This window comes from Pan paniscus, chromosome 13 (genome assembly GCF_029289425.2).
Source record: "Pan paniscus chromosome 13, NHGRI_mPanPan1-v2.0_pri, whole genome shotgun sequence".
Classification (NCBI taxonomy): domain Eukaryota; kingdom Metazoa; phylum Chordata; class Mammalia; order Primates; family Hominidae; genus Pan; species Pan paniscus.
The window spans coordinates 77221599-77238809 of NC_073262.2; the positions used below are offsets into that span (position 1 = coordinate 77221599).

General features: G+C 40.9%; 1 protein-coding gene and 2 non-coding genes across 6 annotated transcripts in view; all 3 read right to left on the reverse strand.

Moving 5' to 3' along the window:
• Nucleotides 1-560: 560 nt before the first annotated feature.
• On the reverse strand, nt 561-667 carry LOC112439232 (U6 spliceosomal RNA). The gene has a single exon (XR_003027514.1). It is a non-coding gene; the product is annotated as a U6 spliceosomal RNA (small nuclear RNA).
• Nucleotides 668-2186: 1519 nt separating this feature from the next.
• WIPF1 (WAS/WASL interacting protein family member 1) overlaps nt 2187-17211 on the reverse strand; it is a 123699-nt gene continuing 108674 nt past the window's right edge. For all 4 annotated transcript variants that reach the window (XM_034954545.3, XM_055108791.2, XM_034954546.3 and 1 more), the window contains 4 exons: nt 14292-15062; nt 10475-10687; nt 9684-9797; nt 2187-5216 (listed from right to left, as the gene is read on the reverse strand). In XM_034954545.3, coding sequence (XP_034810436.1) covers nt 5161-5216; nt 9684-9797; nt 10475-10687; nt 14292-15062 — 1154 coding nt within the window. In that variant the 3' untranslated portion in view covers nt 2187-5160. The remainder of the gene's footprint in view (nt 5217-9683; nt 9798-10474; nt 10688-14291; nt 15063-17211) is intronic.
• On the reverse strand, nt 8831-8893 carry LOC112439145 (U7 small nuclear RNA). The gene has a single exon (XR_003027447.1). It is a non-coding gene; the product is annotated as a U7 small nuclear RNA (small nuclear RNA).

The following is a 17211-nucleotide window of genomic DNA, read 5'->3' on the forward strand; positions in this document are numbered from 1 at the left end:
TACTGTTTTTTTCAAGGTTCCTGTAGGTTTAACAATTTTTAAAAAACGAGTGTAATTTACCATGACATTGAGATTAGAAAGAAAGCAAATAAATTACTTAAGGGGGTAAGAACCTATAAAATATGTGTCTTCTCCACTAGTAGCAAGCCCTCTGTGGCTTGGGTGACTGAAGTTGCCCCCATGCCTGTTTGGAATGGGTGCTGGCCTCCTTACCTGCCACTCAGAGATCACTTGACCACTACAGTCACGGTGGGGATACCAGTTATTAATAGGTCATTTGTGGTGAAGCTGGTAAACAGTAAGCGCTCAATAAAAACTTATTAAATGAATGAATCAAATAAATAATTCCACTTTGAACAAACGAAGCCAGACTTAAAGCAATTTTTATTCCTAAAGATTCTGCAACTGAATTTTGTCAAGACTTCTTTCTTTCTTTTATTATTATTATACTTTAAGTTTTAGTGTACATGTGCACAATGTGCAGGTTAGTTACATATGTATACATGTGCCATGCTGGTGTGCTGCACCCACTAACTCGTCATCTAGCATTAGGTATATCTAAAAATATGGAACGCTTCACGAATTTGCGTGTCATCCTTGTGCAGGGGCCATGCTAATCTTCTCTGTATCGTTCCAATTTTAGTATATGTGCTGCCGAAGCGAGCACTTGTCAAGACTTCTTTGCGTTTGAGAATTCTGTCATGAACATGGCCTAGGTTTGATGGCAAAATGATTAAGAAATGAAATGAAGTTAATTTTCATTGAGTGCCTAACATATGCCAGGTGTCTTGCTTGAGTTTTGCATATTTACTTATTTATTTTAAAATTTATTTTTTTTCAGTAAACCACCTACAAAGCTTCTGGATGTGTATTATTTAAGCTTTGTAACCATTTTGCAATTGAGGAAGCTAGAACTCAGACTTAAATAACTTGTCTATGGCCTCACAGGGAGCAAGTGGCAGAGCCAGAATCCAAACGCAGATTTGTGAGTGCACGGCTTTTGCTGTGACGCTGTAACCTCTCATTTGGCCTGTTCTTTCCAGCCAGTGTGAAAGACACATAAAACAGTGATAGAGAGAGAGGCAGGAAAGACTATGAAGATGGGACAGTACAGTGAGAAGTCACACTGTCTGTCATCAGTACATCATTTTGGGCCTTAAATTGCCCATCTGTAAGCCCAGACGTTTGGACTGGATGACCTCTGAGTGGGGTGACCACACGGCCCCATTTTCCAAGGCAACCCAGACTTATACCTGCTTTGCCACTGCAACTATTAGCACCCCTTCCACTCTCAAAAATATTCCATTGTGGATCATAAATTCTAAGGTCGCCCTATCTGCGAGGTTCTGGCTCTTAATTTCTGTTATTTCATACTGAACCTAATAATACTTCTCTGATGACTGAAGCGCGGTAAAATTTCATTTTCCAGGCCTGGAGGTACAGGGAGGACAGTAGGTGAGGTGACCCTTATGCAGAAGTTGCTTTGCATTTCTGATATGGATATTTTTTCAATCTAGGAGCTAGTGCTCCTTTCCTTTAAAAGTACACTAGTAGATCCCCTTCTAGTGGATTTGGCTCCAGTTAATTTGGGATCATTATATAAATATTTGTTTCCTACTTCACACTAATAGTGGCTACTCCTTATTGAGTGCTTACACTAAGGCTAAATGCTGAGTGCATTATCTCATTTAATGCATATATTAATGCTATAAGATAGTTCCTCACCTTATAGATAAGGAAACAGGTTTAGTGAAGTGACTTGCAAGTAAGACACGGAGCCAGGTCTTCCTAAGCTCTTAGCCATTCTTCTATATTGAGATCTGTATGTATACATACAGCAGATAATTAAGAAAGTTATCAGGCTCCTAAATTCCCATTGGCCTTTCCTGTATTTATCAGTATCCATGCCAGTCTTTGTAATTTCATCTTCCATTGCTTCAGCCATCCATCTTTACCTCCTAGTACAAACATCTGCCTCAAGTAAACAGATTTTGACTAAGATGCAGATTCTCGGAAAAAACGAAGATGGGATTAGCAAGTAGGTACAATGAATATTTACTTACTTATACAAACCTTTTTTTGTTTGTCTTTCTTTTCCACAGTTTAAAACCGAAAACAGACACTTGTTTTTTTGTTTATATTTACATAAACAATACTTAAAAGAAAAACCACCAGTTGACACCATATCATTCTGCTTTTCTTTATTGTCTGGCTAACTTACAAAGATGCAGATGTCTAGGGTAGTCTCTGCCCTACCACTTACACTATCCTGATGACACAGATAGCAAAATGTGTCTGTTTACATAGTGCATGGTATGAAAAAAAAGTTTTTCTTCCTCTACGGTCCTTGACTATAAGGAGGGAAAAATTAATTTCATGCCAACATTTTTGGGGAACTTTAACAATCATCCCATTTCTGCTACTAAAATAACAAAACTGGTATTACACTTTAAAATATAAAGACCTAACAGTTTTTACAAATATGCAAATAATCTACTACTTAGACATAAAAAAAAGTTGACTTCTTTTAAATCACAAAGTAAGGCACCATTGGATTAAACATTTCTCCTGGCTTTTACTAAATAAAATGCATAGTGAAATAAATACTGAACACTGAGTTTTAATACTGTAATACATTTCAATATAAACTAAGAGGTGAATGTTAAAATACTGTATTACATGTTGAATACATTTATCTGAAAATGTTATGAAAAAAACACACATGTAAGCTCTGATTTCAGGGAAGAAAAATTCATTTTTGTAATTTTCCATAGTTTAAGATTTTACCACAGAACTTATTCATAGTTTTAGATGCAATTAGGTTGCAAACTTTCAAAGAAAGGGTGTAGGTGTATTAATGAAACATTCACTTAAACACTACATTCTAAAACAATCTATTCTGCATGAATGGCAACTTTGAGCTATCACCCTGTTCCAAATTTAGAACGGTACCTGCCAAGTTCAGATATGCAAAGGAATTGTCCAATTCTTACTACCCCTTATAAAATTCAGACCCACTTTCTCTGAGTCAGACTTTTCTCCGTCATATTTTCTAGGAAGGGCAAATTCCATCTTTTGTGAAATGGGTCATTAGGCTTTATCATAGGGATGTTTTTCGCTGTTGAAATCAGATAAAAGAATCCCAAATAAATGATGCTGCTAAATTACCAAACTGCTAGAGATTAAACAAATTTTTTTTTAAAAAGCCAACACTTTGCCAAGCTTGTTATACCTTATTATTTCTTGATTCTCTTTGAGTAAAAAGCCCAAATGACTGTATGGAAGAGAGATGAATGGTAGAGGAGAGAGGAAACACAGGTTCTCTAATGTACTAAATCAGGACTTTGGCAAGGAAGTTATAAAAATATAATATATTCAAATCAGTAACTTCATAATTTATTAGACATCCCATTTATTAGAACTCTAAGTTCTTTTGCTTTTATATAAATGAAACATTTATTCTATAAATAGAAATGTATTTTTCAGAATTTTCTTTGGGTTGGTTTCTTGTTAGCATCTCCCAGTAATACATGAATAACATACTGAAACCATGATACAATGTTTAGGTAGATATACATATACATATGTGGTCATGTGTTTTTAAAAAACAAGTAATGGTAATTTTAAACAAAACCATGTAAAATATCTAAGTGGAAATAGTTTTTCCCAACTCTATAGCTAGATTTAAAAGTCCCAGTAAAATTTTGTAAACAAAATCATATAAGAAAAGGCAAGGCTGGCTCTTCCCTATGGTCCTTTAGTGGAGCTATATTTGCATAGATCCTAGACAAATCATGCAAAACAAATTCCCTCCAATTTCCACTAGCAATCTCCCTAATTCGCTCAACCCTTACATAAGCATCAGATTTAGATTTTTAGAGTTTTGCCCACCAACTCAAATCGGTTCCCTTCTTCTTCCATGTTTCTGATTTGATATCTTTTCCTGACTTTCTTCTCCTCCTACCAAGCCTTCCTAGTCTCTCCCAGCCTCAGGAGCTTGCTCAGCCAGAAAGGAACAAAGGCTGCTTCCATTTCACAAGGCAGAAGTCCAGCTGACAAGTGGAGTGCGTGAGCCAGCTGGTTCTGAGCCCGGAAGTCCCGACAGGCTTTCCATTTGTTTCCAATGGCTTTATTCCACATGACTTTAGTAAACCGTACTCAATCAATTTCTGACCTTGGTACTTTGAAGCAACACTTGTATACAGATATTAAGGGAAGAAGGAAGTTAAGGGAGGAAAATCGAAGGTCAAACTGTGTGTCAAACAAGGTGCTGGGTCCTAATTTTATTTTTAGTTGCCTCTTGAATCGCTCAAGCCCATCTTGCCTTTTTTGTTTTTTAAACAAGAGGTTTCTGCACTAGCTTCCATCTTCCAGACTCGTGCTGTCTAATCCAGTAGCCACCAGCCACATGTGGCTACTGAGCACTTAAAAATGTGACTAGTCTGAATGGAGATGTGCGGTAAGTGTAAAATACACTCTGGATTTTGAAGATTCAGTACCAAAAAATAATATAAAATATCTCATTAAAATTTTATGTTGATTACAGGTTGAAATATTTTGGATGCATATTAACTTCACTTGTTTAAAATATATTAGAAATGTAAAAATTGTATATGGGGCTCACATTATATTTCTATTGGACAGCTCTGTCCTAGAGCCAAGCTCGGACTGCCAAAGATTGGACATCCTGTGACTGCAAGTTTCCAGTGAGCCCTTACTCAGCAGCTTGCTTAGGTGGTCTGTGGTTCATAGAAACAGAGAGGAGGCCAAGCATGCGAAAAAGGAACGGGAGAAAACAGCTCTCAGGGGCTTTAATAATTACAGTCTGTAGCAAATAAGCAGTGAATGTTTGAATTTGGTTGGTGGAAAGCTGGGATGCAATTCATCTCTGCCTATTACGACAAAAGCCTATCGACCCCAGCAGCCAGCACAGGCAGGCTGCAGCTGAAGCAAGCAATAGCCTGGAGAATAAACACAATATGAAAAGCTAGGTGAATTTCTTACCGATTCCCACCCACACACGCATATTCCCACTCCCCCTCCCACCTTTCCTCCTGCCCATACATGGGGCACAAGGGAAGAAGCAGGGAGGAGGGTATGCAGTTCTTAGATAGCAACAGAAGCAGCTCTTGAGCTTGGGTAGAGAAGAGCAGGCAAAGATCACCTCGGGATGGGAGGGAGTGGTGGAGCACCCCTTTCTCTTCGGTTGGATCCACCTTGGTGAAAAAACAGACAAAATATAATTTTGGTTAGAAAGCTGATGTTCTCATCATGGAAACTCGGGGATGGTTGCACGGGTACCCACTACCTCATCCCTATGACCAGGGCTGTCAGCTAACTGGCGTATGTTGTGGATGAGAAGTGAGAGGTGAAAACAAGCAAGTAATGTTCTGAATAAACATCATGGTGGGTGATCCATCACTGGCTCCCAAGTACTTGCACACAGTTAAAAAAATCATTTTCTTCTTATCACAGTGTGTGCTTATTATAGATTTAGAAAATATGGATGAGTAAAAAGAAAGAACTCACCCATTCCTCCAGCACCCAGAGATAACCAATTATGTGTATATTTTTTACTTAGAAACAGTTCCCCGTTTTCTTCCAGAAATAAGATCATATAGTCAGTTTGAACATCTTTCAAAGGCATTACTCTTTGCAAAGATTATTAATGACAGTCTGCATTCCAAAATATGACTACACTACAGTCTACCTAGTCAATTCCCTTTTGTTGGGCATTTAGGTATCTTCTAATTAAAAATTAGAAAGCTTTTCTGACAGTAGCCATTCTAATGGGTGTAAAGTTGTATCTCACTATAGTTTTATTTGCAGTTTCATAAAAGTTAGTGATGTTGAACACCTTTTCAAGTACTCTGTCGATGTGTTCTTTTAAAAGTTATTCACGGCCCAGTTGCAGTGGCTCACGCCTGTAACCCCAGCACTTTGGGAGGTTGAGGAGGGACGATGGCTTGAGCTCAGGAGTTCAAGACCAGTCTGGGCAACATAGCAAAACCCTGTCTCCACAAAAATTAGCCGGGCATGTTGGTGTGCGCCTGTCCCATAGTCCTAGCTACCCGGGAGGCTGTGGTGGGAGGATCACCTGAACCTGAGAGGTCGAGGCTGCAATGAGCCAAGATTGTGCCACTGCACTCCAGCCTGGGTGACAGAGTGAGACCCTGTCCAAAAACAAAACAAAAACCAAAACCAAGCTATTCATGGGCTATCAGTCCACTGTAACTAGGCTTAAAACCCATTCACATAAAAAAAAATTCATTTACTACACAAACATTTGTTGAGGATTTAACAGGTGTTCGGCATGAGGTCAGGTGCTCAGATGTTGTGAACAGGTCTAACTGGGGCATGTGTCAATCAGGTAGGTCTGCTCTAACCACTGCTCTGAGACTCAGTGGGCTGGAACTGGCAGATTCCTCAGTAGGCATCTTGATAGGGACCCTACTGGTCCACTTAGGGATTTCTGAGAAAGAACCAAATTTCTGAGCAAGGAAGGGAGTTAGGAGAAAATACTGAAAGAAGCACCTCTTCCTCTCACCATCCCAACCAAATATTTTCTTGGGCAGGCATCCGAGAAAAGACTCATCTGGATGTAAACCAGACACCTATCATGGGGCCTTGACCATCAACTGACCCACCACAAGTTGTTAGTAGAATGAGGGCTGGCCTTGTCCAAAGCTGTAATTAGAGGGCACTCCAAGTGCATTAGGTACTGCTCAGGGCTGTCTGGGTGCGCTCTCAGGCTGTGGGCTTGGAGGCTGAGGCTGCTGCAGAGCAGAGGAAAACTTGGTACTCGACGGTGCCTTATTTATTTTTGTTAGATGATCCATTATCATTATAAAATATTAAACATGCCTAATGCTGGAAATATTTAAGGCAAATCTACAAAAAAATTTTGGTCGACTGTGGAAATTAATTCACCAATTTAAAAACTACTTTTAGGCGAGGCATGGTAGCTCATGCCTATAATCCAGTGCTTTGGGAGGTTAAGGCAGGGGACTACTTGAGGCCAGAAGCTCAAGACCAGCCTGGGCGACATAGAGATATCCTGTGACTATAAGAACATTTTTAAAAAGAAATACTTGAAAATGCCCTTTATGTTTCAGGCTCTGTGCCCCTCAAGGAAGGTGCAATAGTGAGCAGGACACAGTTCTAGTCCTTACATTGCCTACTCAAGTCTTAAAGGAGGATGGGAGAAGATATATGCTTAGCTATTCCATTAAAGATCTAGAGGGTACAGGGAAGATGGTCTATTACCAATTTAAAAATAGAAATAATATTTAGAATAAGAAGCAAATAATAAGTTAGGAAAAATATTTGGAGTCTATATGAACAACTCCTTAAAGTCAATTCATTTATTGGTGCCCAAGAAGGAAGAAGGGCTGTACTCTTATCAAACAGAAGCCCTTCTTCTGGTGCACACACACACACACACACACACACACACACACACACACAGCATTCAAAGATATCTGTCCCATGTGAAAACTTACTTTTCACTAACACTTTTTTTTTTTTTGAGATGGAGTTTCGCTCTCGTTGCCCAGGCTCAAGTGCAATGGCGACTTCTGCTCACCGCAACCTCCACCTCCTGAGTTCAAGCAATTCTCCTGCCTCAGCCTCCTGAGTAGCTGGGATTACAGGCGTGCGCCCCTATGCCCGGCTAATTTTGTATTTTTAGTAGAGACAGGTTTTCTCCATGTTGGTCAGGCTAGTCTCGAACTCCTGACCTCAGGTGATCTGCCCACCTCAGCCTCCCAAAGTGCTGGGATTACAGGCATGAGCCACCGTGCCTGGCCTTCACTAAAAATTTCAATCATCAACTCTTGTATAATGATTTTATTATAGCTATACTTCTTCATTAGGTATTGTCTATGAATGCAGTCTTCCACATAAACAAATCTTTTCAGGAATTAAAGTTTTCCTTTTAAGCAGTAGTATTCTGTTTTCTTCTAGCATTTGTCCATGGAAATTTTCCTATATTTTCTAACTCTTTAACTTTTTCTACAGAGGCACAAAGCACAGTTTGACTCAATTAATTTAATTCCATTTAACCCAATAGAAATTCAACCCAACAGAAACATCTGGTGTTGTCCTGCGCTGTAACACACAGCACAGCCATGTTCCTGTCTCCTCCTCTGACCTGGGACTGCCATCTGTCACTTCTCTCCCATGTCAGTGATTTTGCTTCTCACCAGTCTTAACTTTAGCTGTTATTAATCTCCTATAAGGTTTGGAACCAACCAACCAAAAATTACTTTAAACTGTGTTAGGAAAGAATCAGTAGGCTTTGAGTACATGTAAGGTGCTCTGTTAGGGAGTGGGGCCATCGCTAGGGATGTTGTGACATATTTGACTTGTTTGCTTAAGTTTTCTCTATTTCTGGTTTGGGAATTTGGCTCTGAGGCTAAGGCTGCCACGAACCTCAGCCTCATGGATGACATATGCATATTTCATGCTAATTCTTTCTTCGTTGTATACTTTTTTTTTTTTTTTTTTTTTTTTTTGAGATGAAGTCTCGCTCTGTCGCCCAGGCTGGAGTGCAATGGCGCAATCTCAGCTCACTGCAACCTCTGCATCCCGGGTTCTAGTGATTCTCCTGCCTCAGCCTCCTGAGTAGCTGGGATTACAGGCGCACACCACCATGCCCAGCTAATTTTTGTATTTTTATATTTTTAGTAGAGATGGGGTTTCACCATGTTGGTCAGGCTGGTCTCGAACTCCTGACCTCGTGATCCGCCTGCCTCAGCCTCCCAAAGTGCTGGGATTACAGGCGTGAGCCACCATGCCCGGCTATTGTGTTTTTTTAAAAGTAAATTTCAGAGGCTTTCCAGCAAAACCCTGGAAAGCCTGCTAGACAAATTCTCAAAGAGCTGTAACACTTCCTATACATTTACTGTTATAAAATTCCAGTTTGTCTATTTTTCCTTTCTTGTTGACATTCTTCTTCAATGGAGGAAAAGCAATTTAGTTCTTTATGGTAGCATTACCTACATTAGCAGAACAACAGAAATAATTTAAATGTCCATGGTAATGGTAAATTACTATATGCTGAAATAAAAACCATGTGATAACATGGGCACTATTTACTAAGCAATGTTATGTAAACCCCGCCAAAAAACTGTACATCGTCATTATAACTACATAAAAAAACAGAATTATATGGATAAAAAATTGGATGAGAATCGGTAAAATGAAAATATCTATTATGTGGAGAGATTATGGATATATTTACATTTTCATGTAATGCTCTGTAAAGCTATGATTACAATACGTTTAAAAGATGAAGGCAGTTAAAGGGAGTTTTTGTTATAATTAATCAGACATTATGCCAATTTCAAAACTAGAAGGAATAGAAGATGGCTCTACTTGTGCTGTCTCAGGAAGATGAACACAGAGGAAGATGTCCAAAGAAGTAAAATAATAAAATTTAATACTAGCAAACCACGGTATTTTGAGCTTGTAATGACACATTAAAATAACTGTTTCTCATATGCATTCTGGGCATCTGCAATTTCCTCACTGCCTGTGGAAGGGGAATTTACTAGAATGTAGATGGCTCCAAAGGGTTCTCTACCCCACTCCAGGCAAGAAGCCTGGACTTTCTATATAGCCCGAGTGTCACTCAGGCTACTCAAGCGTGAATCTTCAAAAACCTTGGCAGAAATACTCACTCCGGCTTTCGTTTCTTGCCAGTTTGCTAGGATAACTTTTGGTCGTTTGTACATATGGCTCTGGAGGTGGCAAATCGGAAATCGGATGGAAGTAGAATCTGCTTTCCCACTCATCTGGGAAGAGAAACAAGCAGTATCTTCAGTGACAGACAATGTGCTATGAAGACTTACGTAACGAAAGGCACAGAATGAAAGAGAGAGAGAACCACAGACATCAGTGCTAGTTTTTATGCCTAGAAGTTTACAGAAAAGCTGGAAGTGCTACAAAGGTCACGAATTAGTACACTGACATATATACAGGCCTGCAAATCAAAGCAAAGTGGTTTTAGTGAGAGTGATTAGGATCCAGCCAGTCCCTCTTAGGAGCTGGGGGCTAAGGTATGGGACACCTTTTTCCCCATTGATAACAATGGCAGAGATAGGCAACTTAGTATCTGCAGGCCGTCAGGCCTCTTACCTACAGTGAACTGTTTAGAAATGTACATAATAAGAAGCTATAAAAAGATTCTTTTCAGAATCCTGGAATCTCTGGAAAGTTAACTAAAATGAGACCCAAACAAAGAACAGATCAGGGAAAAATGATCCGCCTTTTTGGGAAGTGGGGAAGGGGGATTACTATTTTTAATTTGAAATCATGGTGGGCCTTAGAATGGTTAGATAGTTAGATCAGTGCAATGGAGTGTGATAATGATGGAACAAGAAATTAAATGCAAACAAGCAAACCACATATACAAACAGATTTACCATTTAGTTGCTGCCCTATAGCCCAGGGAGCTGGGACCACACCTCACCTTCACATGGAGAGTCTTGGAAGCCATTTCTAATAGATGTTGATGGTGGAGGTGGGGGAGGTGCCCCAGCACTGGGCCTATCAGGAGGAAGGGGAGGCCTGGGTCCACTCCTGGGACTGTCTACTCCACTCCTGGATGGCAACTGAGGGGTAGCAGGCAGCGCCCGAGATGTGCTGCCGTTTCTGCTTACTGGAGGAGGTGGTGGGAGGGGGCCTGGAGCAAAAAAAGACACTTAGTGCAGAACCTTACATCCACATTCCATTACCGTGGTCACCATTAGTGTACAGCTGATGAGGACTTGCTGGACACATGCCCTTTAATTAGGGTGATTTTCTAGGATATTTGGCTGAGAAATGAGTAAACACACAGAAACACAAAAATTGCACATGTGTACACATGTATATGCAAAACAAGTGCATACTGATAGCTAAATGGGTGTTTTGGCTTTGAATTAGCGCTGAGATTGGAGATGGCACAGTGAAATTGAAAACAGGTGAAAATCTGTTTACACGGACAACTGTATATTTAAAAAAACATTTTATAATCCTTTAAAGAGCTATTGAACTAATTACTGTGACATGATGAAAGAATTTTTTTAAAAAGAATAAGATAGTTATGAAATTATTTTAGGTCTTCAGAAGAACAAAGTTCTTTAAATGCATAGTTTTGTTGTTAATTACAGAAGCATGTTTCTGTGATGTATATGATCTGTTTCCAGGCAGAAGTGGCATCAGGAAACCAAATACCAGTCATCCTGAGAGCAGTAGGAGTTTCTTCTTGGTTCTTCCTCTTTGGGGAGGCAGACAAACACAGGGAGTGACAAACAGCTAATCAACATCCATGGCTATAAATGCTAATGTGAATCTTGACCCTGAGCAAGCTGGTACCCTATGGAACTTGGTTTCCTAGCTGTAAAAGAGTGCCAGATGGTCACCTGTCTCACAGCACTGCTGCCAGGAAAAACTAGTGAAAATGCAAATAAAAAATACTATGTAAGTACTTGAAACCATTTTTTTAAAAAATGTAGCAGTATGGTATAACCATAAGTTTTTAAGTTTCTAAGAAAAATTCAAGGAAATTTTTTTTGATAATACAAAAGAAAACCATCTTGCTTTTCCTATCCTCCAAATGCAGGGGCTATTTGAGTAGTAAGTAAATTAAAAAAACAAAACCAAAAACTTGAGCATTTTCCAATGTAAATCAAAATGGCCTTAGTAATTATGGCTGCTCTTCAGCAGTGTGTTCCACTTGTAAGATGCTGACATTTTATGTGAATACAATGTCTTACGGTGCTATAAATAAATATCTTATTAGCTATAGATTCAGAATCCAATTAGGAACCTTAAACTGAACAAACTGCCCACTGCAGATATCCCTGACAGAAAGTCTTGGCTCCAACATTTTACAGAGGTGGGAGGCACTGCCCAGCCCTGATTGGTCTCTCAAGGAGTCTTCAGTGCCTCACCTGGCAGTGGTTATTTATTACCCTATCTGCTTGTCATTGCTGGAGTCCCAGGCAGCAAGAGTTGATTTATTGAGGAAAAGTGTCTCATTTGCTGTGGTTTTAACTTCATTGGTGATACCACCACACAACTGTCACTACATGCAAACTCAACTTCCAATATTATGGGGCCCTGTACTACGTAACTTCGTCTCATTTTCTTTTTAAAGTAAATGGTCATGTTCATGTTCCTAACTCTCCAACCTTGTGGCACCCTGCTCCAAATCCTGGCAGGCACAATAGAAAAGAAAACAGATTTCTATTTCCCACTGGCAGAATAACAGAAATGATCATTTATTGAATATAACTACATGCCAGGAAATAAGATAACCACTATACATGCTTGTCTCATTTAATTCTTATAACAACTCTGAGAGGTACAGGGATAGGAGACAATGCCTCAGAGGTTTTGGAAGCTTAAAAAGCTCATCAGAAGACTGAGTGGAGGAGCCAGGATCTGACTCCAAATCTATTAGATTCCAAGGCCCACTCCCCATAACACTGAAGCCAAACAACTCAGAATACACAGGGCCTTTGATGAACTCTCATACGCTCCTTGTGGGAATGTAAATTGGTAGGAAATTCCTGGAAGGCAATTTGGCAGTACCTATTGAAATCCATAGTTTACTATGCGCACTCACTGACCCAGATATTCCACTTATAGGAATTAACCCAAAGGAAATACAGAGATGTGTACACATATTTTGCTACAAAAATATATCACTACATTATCTGCAACAGGAAAAATCTAGAGATGGCCCATATGACCAAGTGAGGGGATTGGTTAAATAAATCAAGGTACATTTGTAGGATTTAATATTAGGTAGCTGTTACAAGTCAGGCTGTAGAATAATCATATCAGCAAACATTAATGAGATACTGTTAAATAAAAAGCAAATTAGCAAACAATATATGTAGTGGGATACCAAGTTTGTAAAAACATATGCATTTTAAAAAGACTGAAAGGACACATTAAAAGAATGTTATCAATGATTATTTCTGGATAGTGGTGGTAGAAGGATTAATTTTAATTTTCTTTATATTTTTCAGTATTTCTATAATAAGCAAGTATGACTTACGTAATCAAAAGAAATAATAAATGTTATATGTCAATGCCTGTCATATTTTGGGGAATATTTAATCTGCTGACTCATCCATTTGGTAGGGCCATGGCACAATGGTTTCAAGGTGTGGTTCTCACATTCTGCTGCACACTATAATCACCAGGGAGCTTTTAAATATCCTGATTCCCAGTCTGCACCCCAGACCAATTATACCAGAGACTCTGGGAAGGGACCCAGGCATTGGTGGTTTTTAAAGCTCCGCAGATGATTCCAGTACGTGAGCAAGTTTAAAGAATGGTGATTATGAGGTTCCTGAGGTCACAGGGTCAAAGGTCTCTTATCTCTGCGTAAAGGAAAAAAATGCCCCATTTCCAGACATAATAAGGTCTGTACAATGAGATTAAATTTTAAAAGTGGGTGGTTCTACTGAGTTCATCCATAACCACTGTAAAATGCATCAAGTGAGTGTATTCTACTAAAAATGCCTATTATAATTCGGAGAGGGCAAACTCTAGGCAATCCTCACATTTCCTTTCATACTCTGAAAGTTTGTCCCTCAGATCAAGGTTTCTCAACCGTGGATGGGGGCATTGGAAGGGTCTCAGATGGGCTTCAGCAGGCTCTTCAAGCCATGTGACAGCAGGCAAATTTTGAGTTTATGCCTGAGTATTTTTGTAAAGATAGTCTATACCTTTATCTGATTCTCCAAGGGATTTATGTACCAGAGATTACAAAAAGCAAAATGGACTTTTTAAACATTAGTCTTTAATGAATAGGGAAATGGCCTCAAAGTCTGGCGAATGAAGAGAGAAGTACAGGAGAAGTTCATTAGCTCTTGAAGAACTTCCCCTCTTGTTGGAATACCAGAGCCCTCCTGCGGGAGGTGGGGACTTATTTTCCCAATTAAGACCACCGAAATTCTCTCTAGGGAGGCAGGGTAGTGGACTGGCAAGTACACTTCAGAGATGGAAGATGAAAGTTCTTGCCTCTTCTTTATTAACTAGCTCGTGACCATTTAACTTTATTAGCTACTCAGTGTCCTCATCTCTAAAACACCGACAGAAATATTGGTCCCACTTTCCTCCGGGGTTTACACGAGGTCACGATCGCACGTGTCGTGTGCCACTTAAAAGCACAAAGCAGTCTGAGTTTACTTATGCCTGCTTTTGTTAGACTATCTTGACTGACAGGATTATTGGTACATTTGGGCAGGCTGGGTTTTGGAAGCAACTCACCCCACGTCTTGTCATACCTGATCGGCCTGGCGGGTCCCTCACTGGAGGTGGGGGTCTCTCGCTGGGCGGGGGAGGAAGAGGACCTGAACGTCCTGGCGAAGGTAACGGGGGCGTGGACGAACTGAGGGACAGATTCCGCTGTGGGAGTCTTGGGGTTTCGTCATTGCCGCTGGAACTTGGAGGCAGAGGAGGCGGCCCGGGCCTGCTGGGAGGTGGCGGCGGAGGTGGGGCCTGTGAGGAGGCGGAAGGCCGCGGAGTGGAAGGCACTGGAGGCTTGTTGTTCTGAGGAGGAGGAGGGGGAACCGCTTCCCTGTGGATGGAGGGCCTGTTGCCCACTGGAGGAGGTGGTGGAGGGGGTTTGTCATCCAAGGCCCTGCTGGGGGTAGGCGGCAGGGGAGGCCGGTTGGAGAAGGGCGAGGAGGAGCTCAAGGGGGACTGACGTATTGAGCCTCCTCCCAAAGCAGTGCCGCGGTTTCCAGGGAAAGGGGGAGGAGTGGGCCCGGGGCTGGGCTGCCTGGGGCCTCCGGGCACTGGTGGGGACCCCCGGTTGTGCAGACTTGATTGAATGGGTCTTGGAGTACTAGGTACTGGAGGGGGAATGCTATCAGGCTTTGAGCCCACGTCGGGCCTTGGGGGCGGCATTCGGTTCCTCTGAGGCTCTGGGGGACCACTTCTGTGGCCTGCAGAAGGCACAGGAAACCTCCCTGGGCCACTTGGGGGTGAAAAGGGTTTGGCAGATGTGGATCTTCCTCCCGGAGGCAACAATGGTGGTCGGCTTCCTCCAGAATCTGAAGAACAGGAAAACAAACATCAGTAAGGAAATCAGGAACCCTGAAGAAATCAGAGAGCTAGAGTCTGTTCCCAGTGACTGGAAGTCCCTTCCTCAGACGGCTATAAAATACAGGAAACTATTATTTATATAAATTGGGTTTTGTGTGGTCCTTCTTGGGAGCAGAAAATCGACCATAGCTCTATTTACCTGCGAGTCCCAACTTCTACAGCCTATGAGCTTTCAAAAGGATTCTGCAAAGATCTCTTAGCATTATGTATAGACAAGAGCCAGGATGAAGTGGGCGAGAGTTCTGGTGAGATGCCTATTCATTATGAGAGGACAAGAACAAGATGGCATTGGTAGAATCATGATTTTCATTTTTCCTCATCACCATCTCTGTCTCCCAGCCCTTGTACCTCTCAGTTTTGAAACTAAGTCAGCTGTCTTAGGTGAAAAAATTAATTATCCCAATGTAAATCTCCAAATGTGAGGGCTTATCTAGTCCCTATGAAGAGAAATGCCCCCAAAAAAAGTGGAAAAATGTAAGGGGAAATTATAAGGAAAGAGTTATGACTGCAATAAGAAAAAACTAAGAAAGGAAAAAGAACCATCAGTAAAGTTTAATTGTAAGAGTTGACACCAGTGGATGGAATTCATCTACAAAGAAGCAGGCAACTACACAACTTTTTTTTGGTACCACGTCAACCTCTGCTTCAATATTGGCAGGACAGAATAATCCTATAACTGCTCTGGTTCAACAAGGGAGAAACTAAAGGGGGAACCAAAGAGATGGAAAATTTCAAACCACCATCCCAGAATCTCTTGGAACTCAAGGTAATTCTGAAAAAAAAAAAAAAAAAAATCTACCCTTCATTTATGAGTTAATAAGTGTACCAAATAATTTTGAGCACTTGCTATGCGCCTGCCATTAATCTAGAGACTAGAGACAGAGGAGTAAACAGAATAGAAAAGATTCTGCACTCCTGTAGTTTACATTCTTGTGGGGGGAGATAAACAATAAACCAGGAAATAAATACTCTCAGATAATTATATGTACTAAAAAGACACTAAAATAGGCCGATGAGATCAAGAGTGCTTGGAGAGGCCAGGGTACATGGAGTGGCTGGGGACAGCTCTTCTGAGAATGTGACATGTGAGCTGAGGCCTGACAAGAAGGAGTCAGCCACGGAAAGATGAGGATGACCAGCACTTCAGGCAGGGTTGGCCAGGCCGGCAGGTGCAGAGGCCCTGAGGTGGGAAAGAGCTTCAAGTTCAAAAACGGGCCCATGTGCCCGGGGCACAGTGAGAATGGGAGAGATCCATGGGAAGTGGAGCCTGAGTGGCCAGCAGGGGTTAGTCACAAGGAGCCCTGCAGGACAGAAGGGGTTCCGATTTTATCTAAGGCACAGGAAGAAGCATTTGGACAGATGTATGCAGTGGAGTATCATGAACTTAAGAGAGAACTTTCTTCTTCTTTTTTTTTTTTTGAGACAGGGTCTCCTCTGTTGCCCAGGCTGGAGTGCAGTGGTGCAATCACGGCTCATTGCAGCTTCAACTTCCTGGGCTCAGGCAATCCTCCCACCTCCGCCTCCTGGGTAGCTGCGACTACAGGCAAGAGCCACCATGCCCACTAACTTTTTGTTTTTTTTAGTAGAGACAGGATTTTGCCATGTTGCCCAGGCTGTTCTTGAATTTTTGGGCTTCAGCCATCTGCCCGCCTTGACCTCTGAAAGTGCTGGAATTATAGGTGTGAGCCACCATGCCTGGCCCATTTTATTATTTTATTTTTCTTTGTCTTTTGCCTTAATTTCTTCACCTGTTGTTAAAGTACTAAATGTATACATTTATCAGCTGCCTTAAATCCTTTTGGTGCGTTTTAAATAAATTTAAATTCAAATTTAAATGGTGGTCTGGCAAGATAGAACCTCTCATGTGATTGAGTTTCTCTCTAGATTTGGACCATTCAGTGATAAAACAGTAGGCTAACCCTGAGGATTCAGTGATTCCATATTCATGTAAATGTGAGAGTTTCATTCTTTCCCAGAGGACATCTTATAAAAGGTCTAAAAACGAAAATTATTATAACATGATCAACATTACAAAAGCAGTTTTATGGGAAAATTTCTTGAGTTTCTGTAGTAGTTGGGAGAGAGCCTCATGCCCTC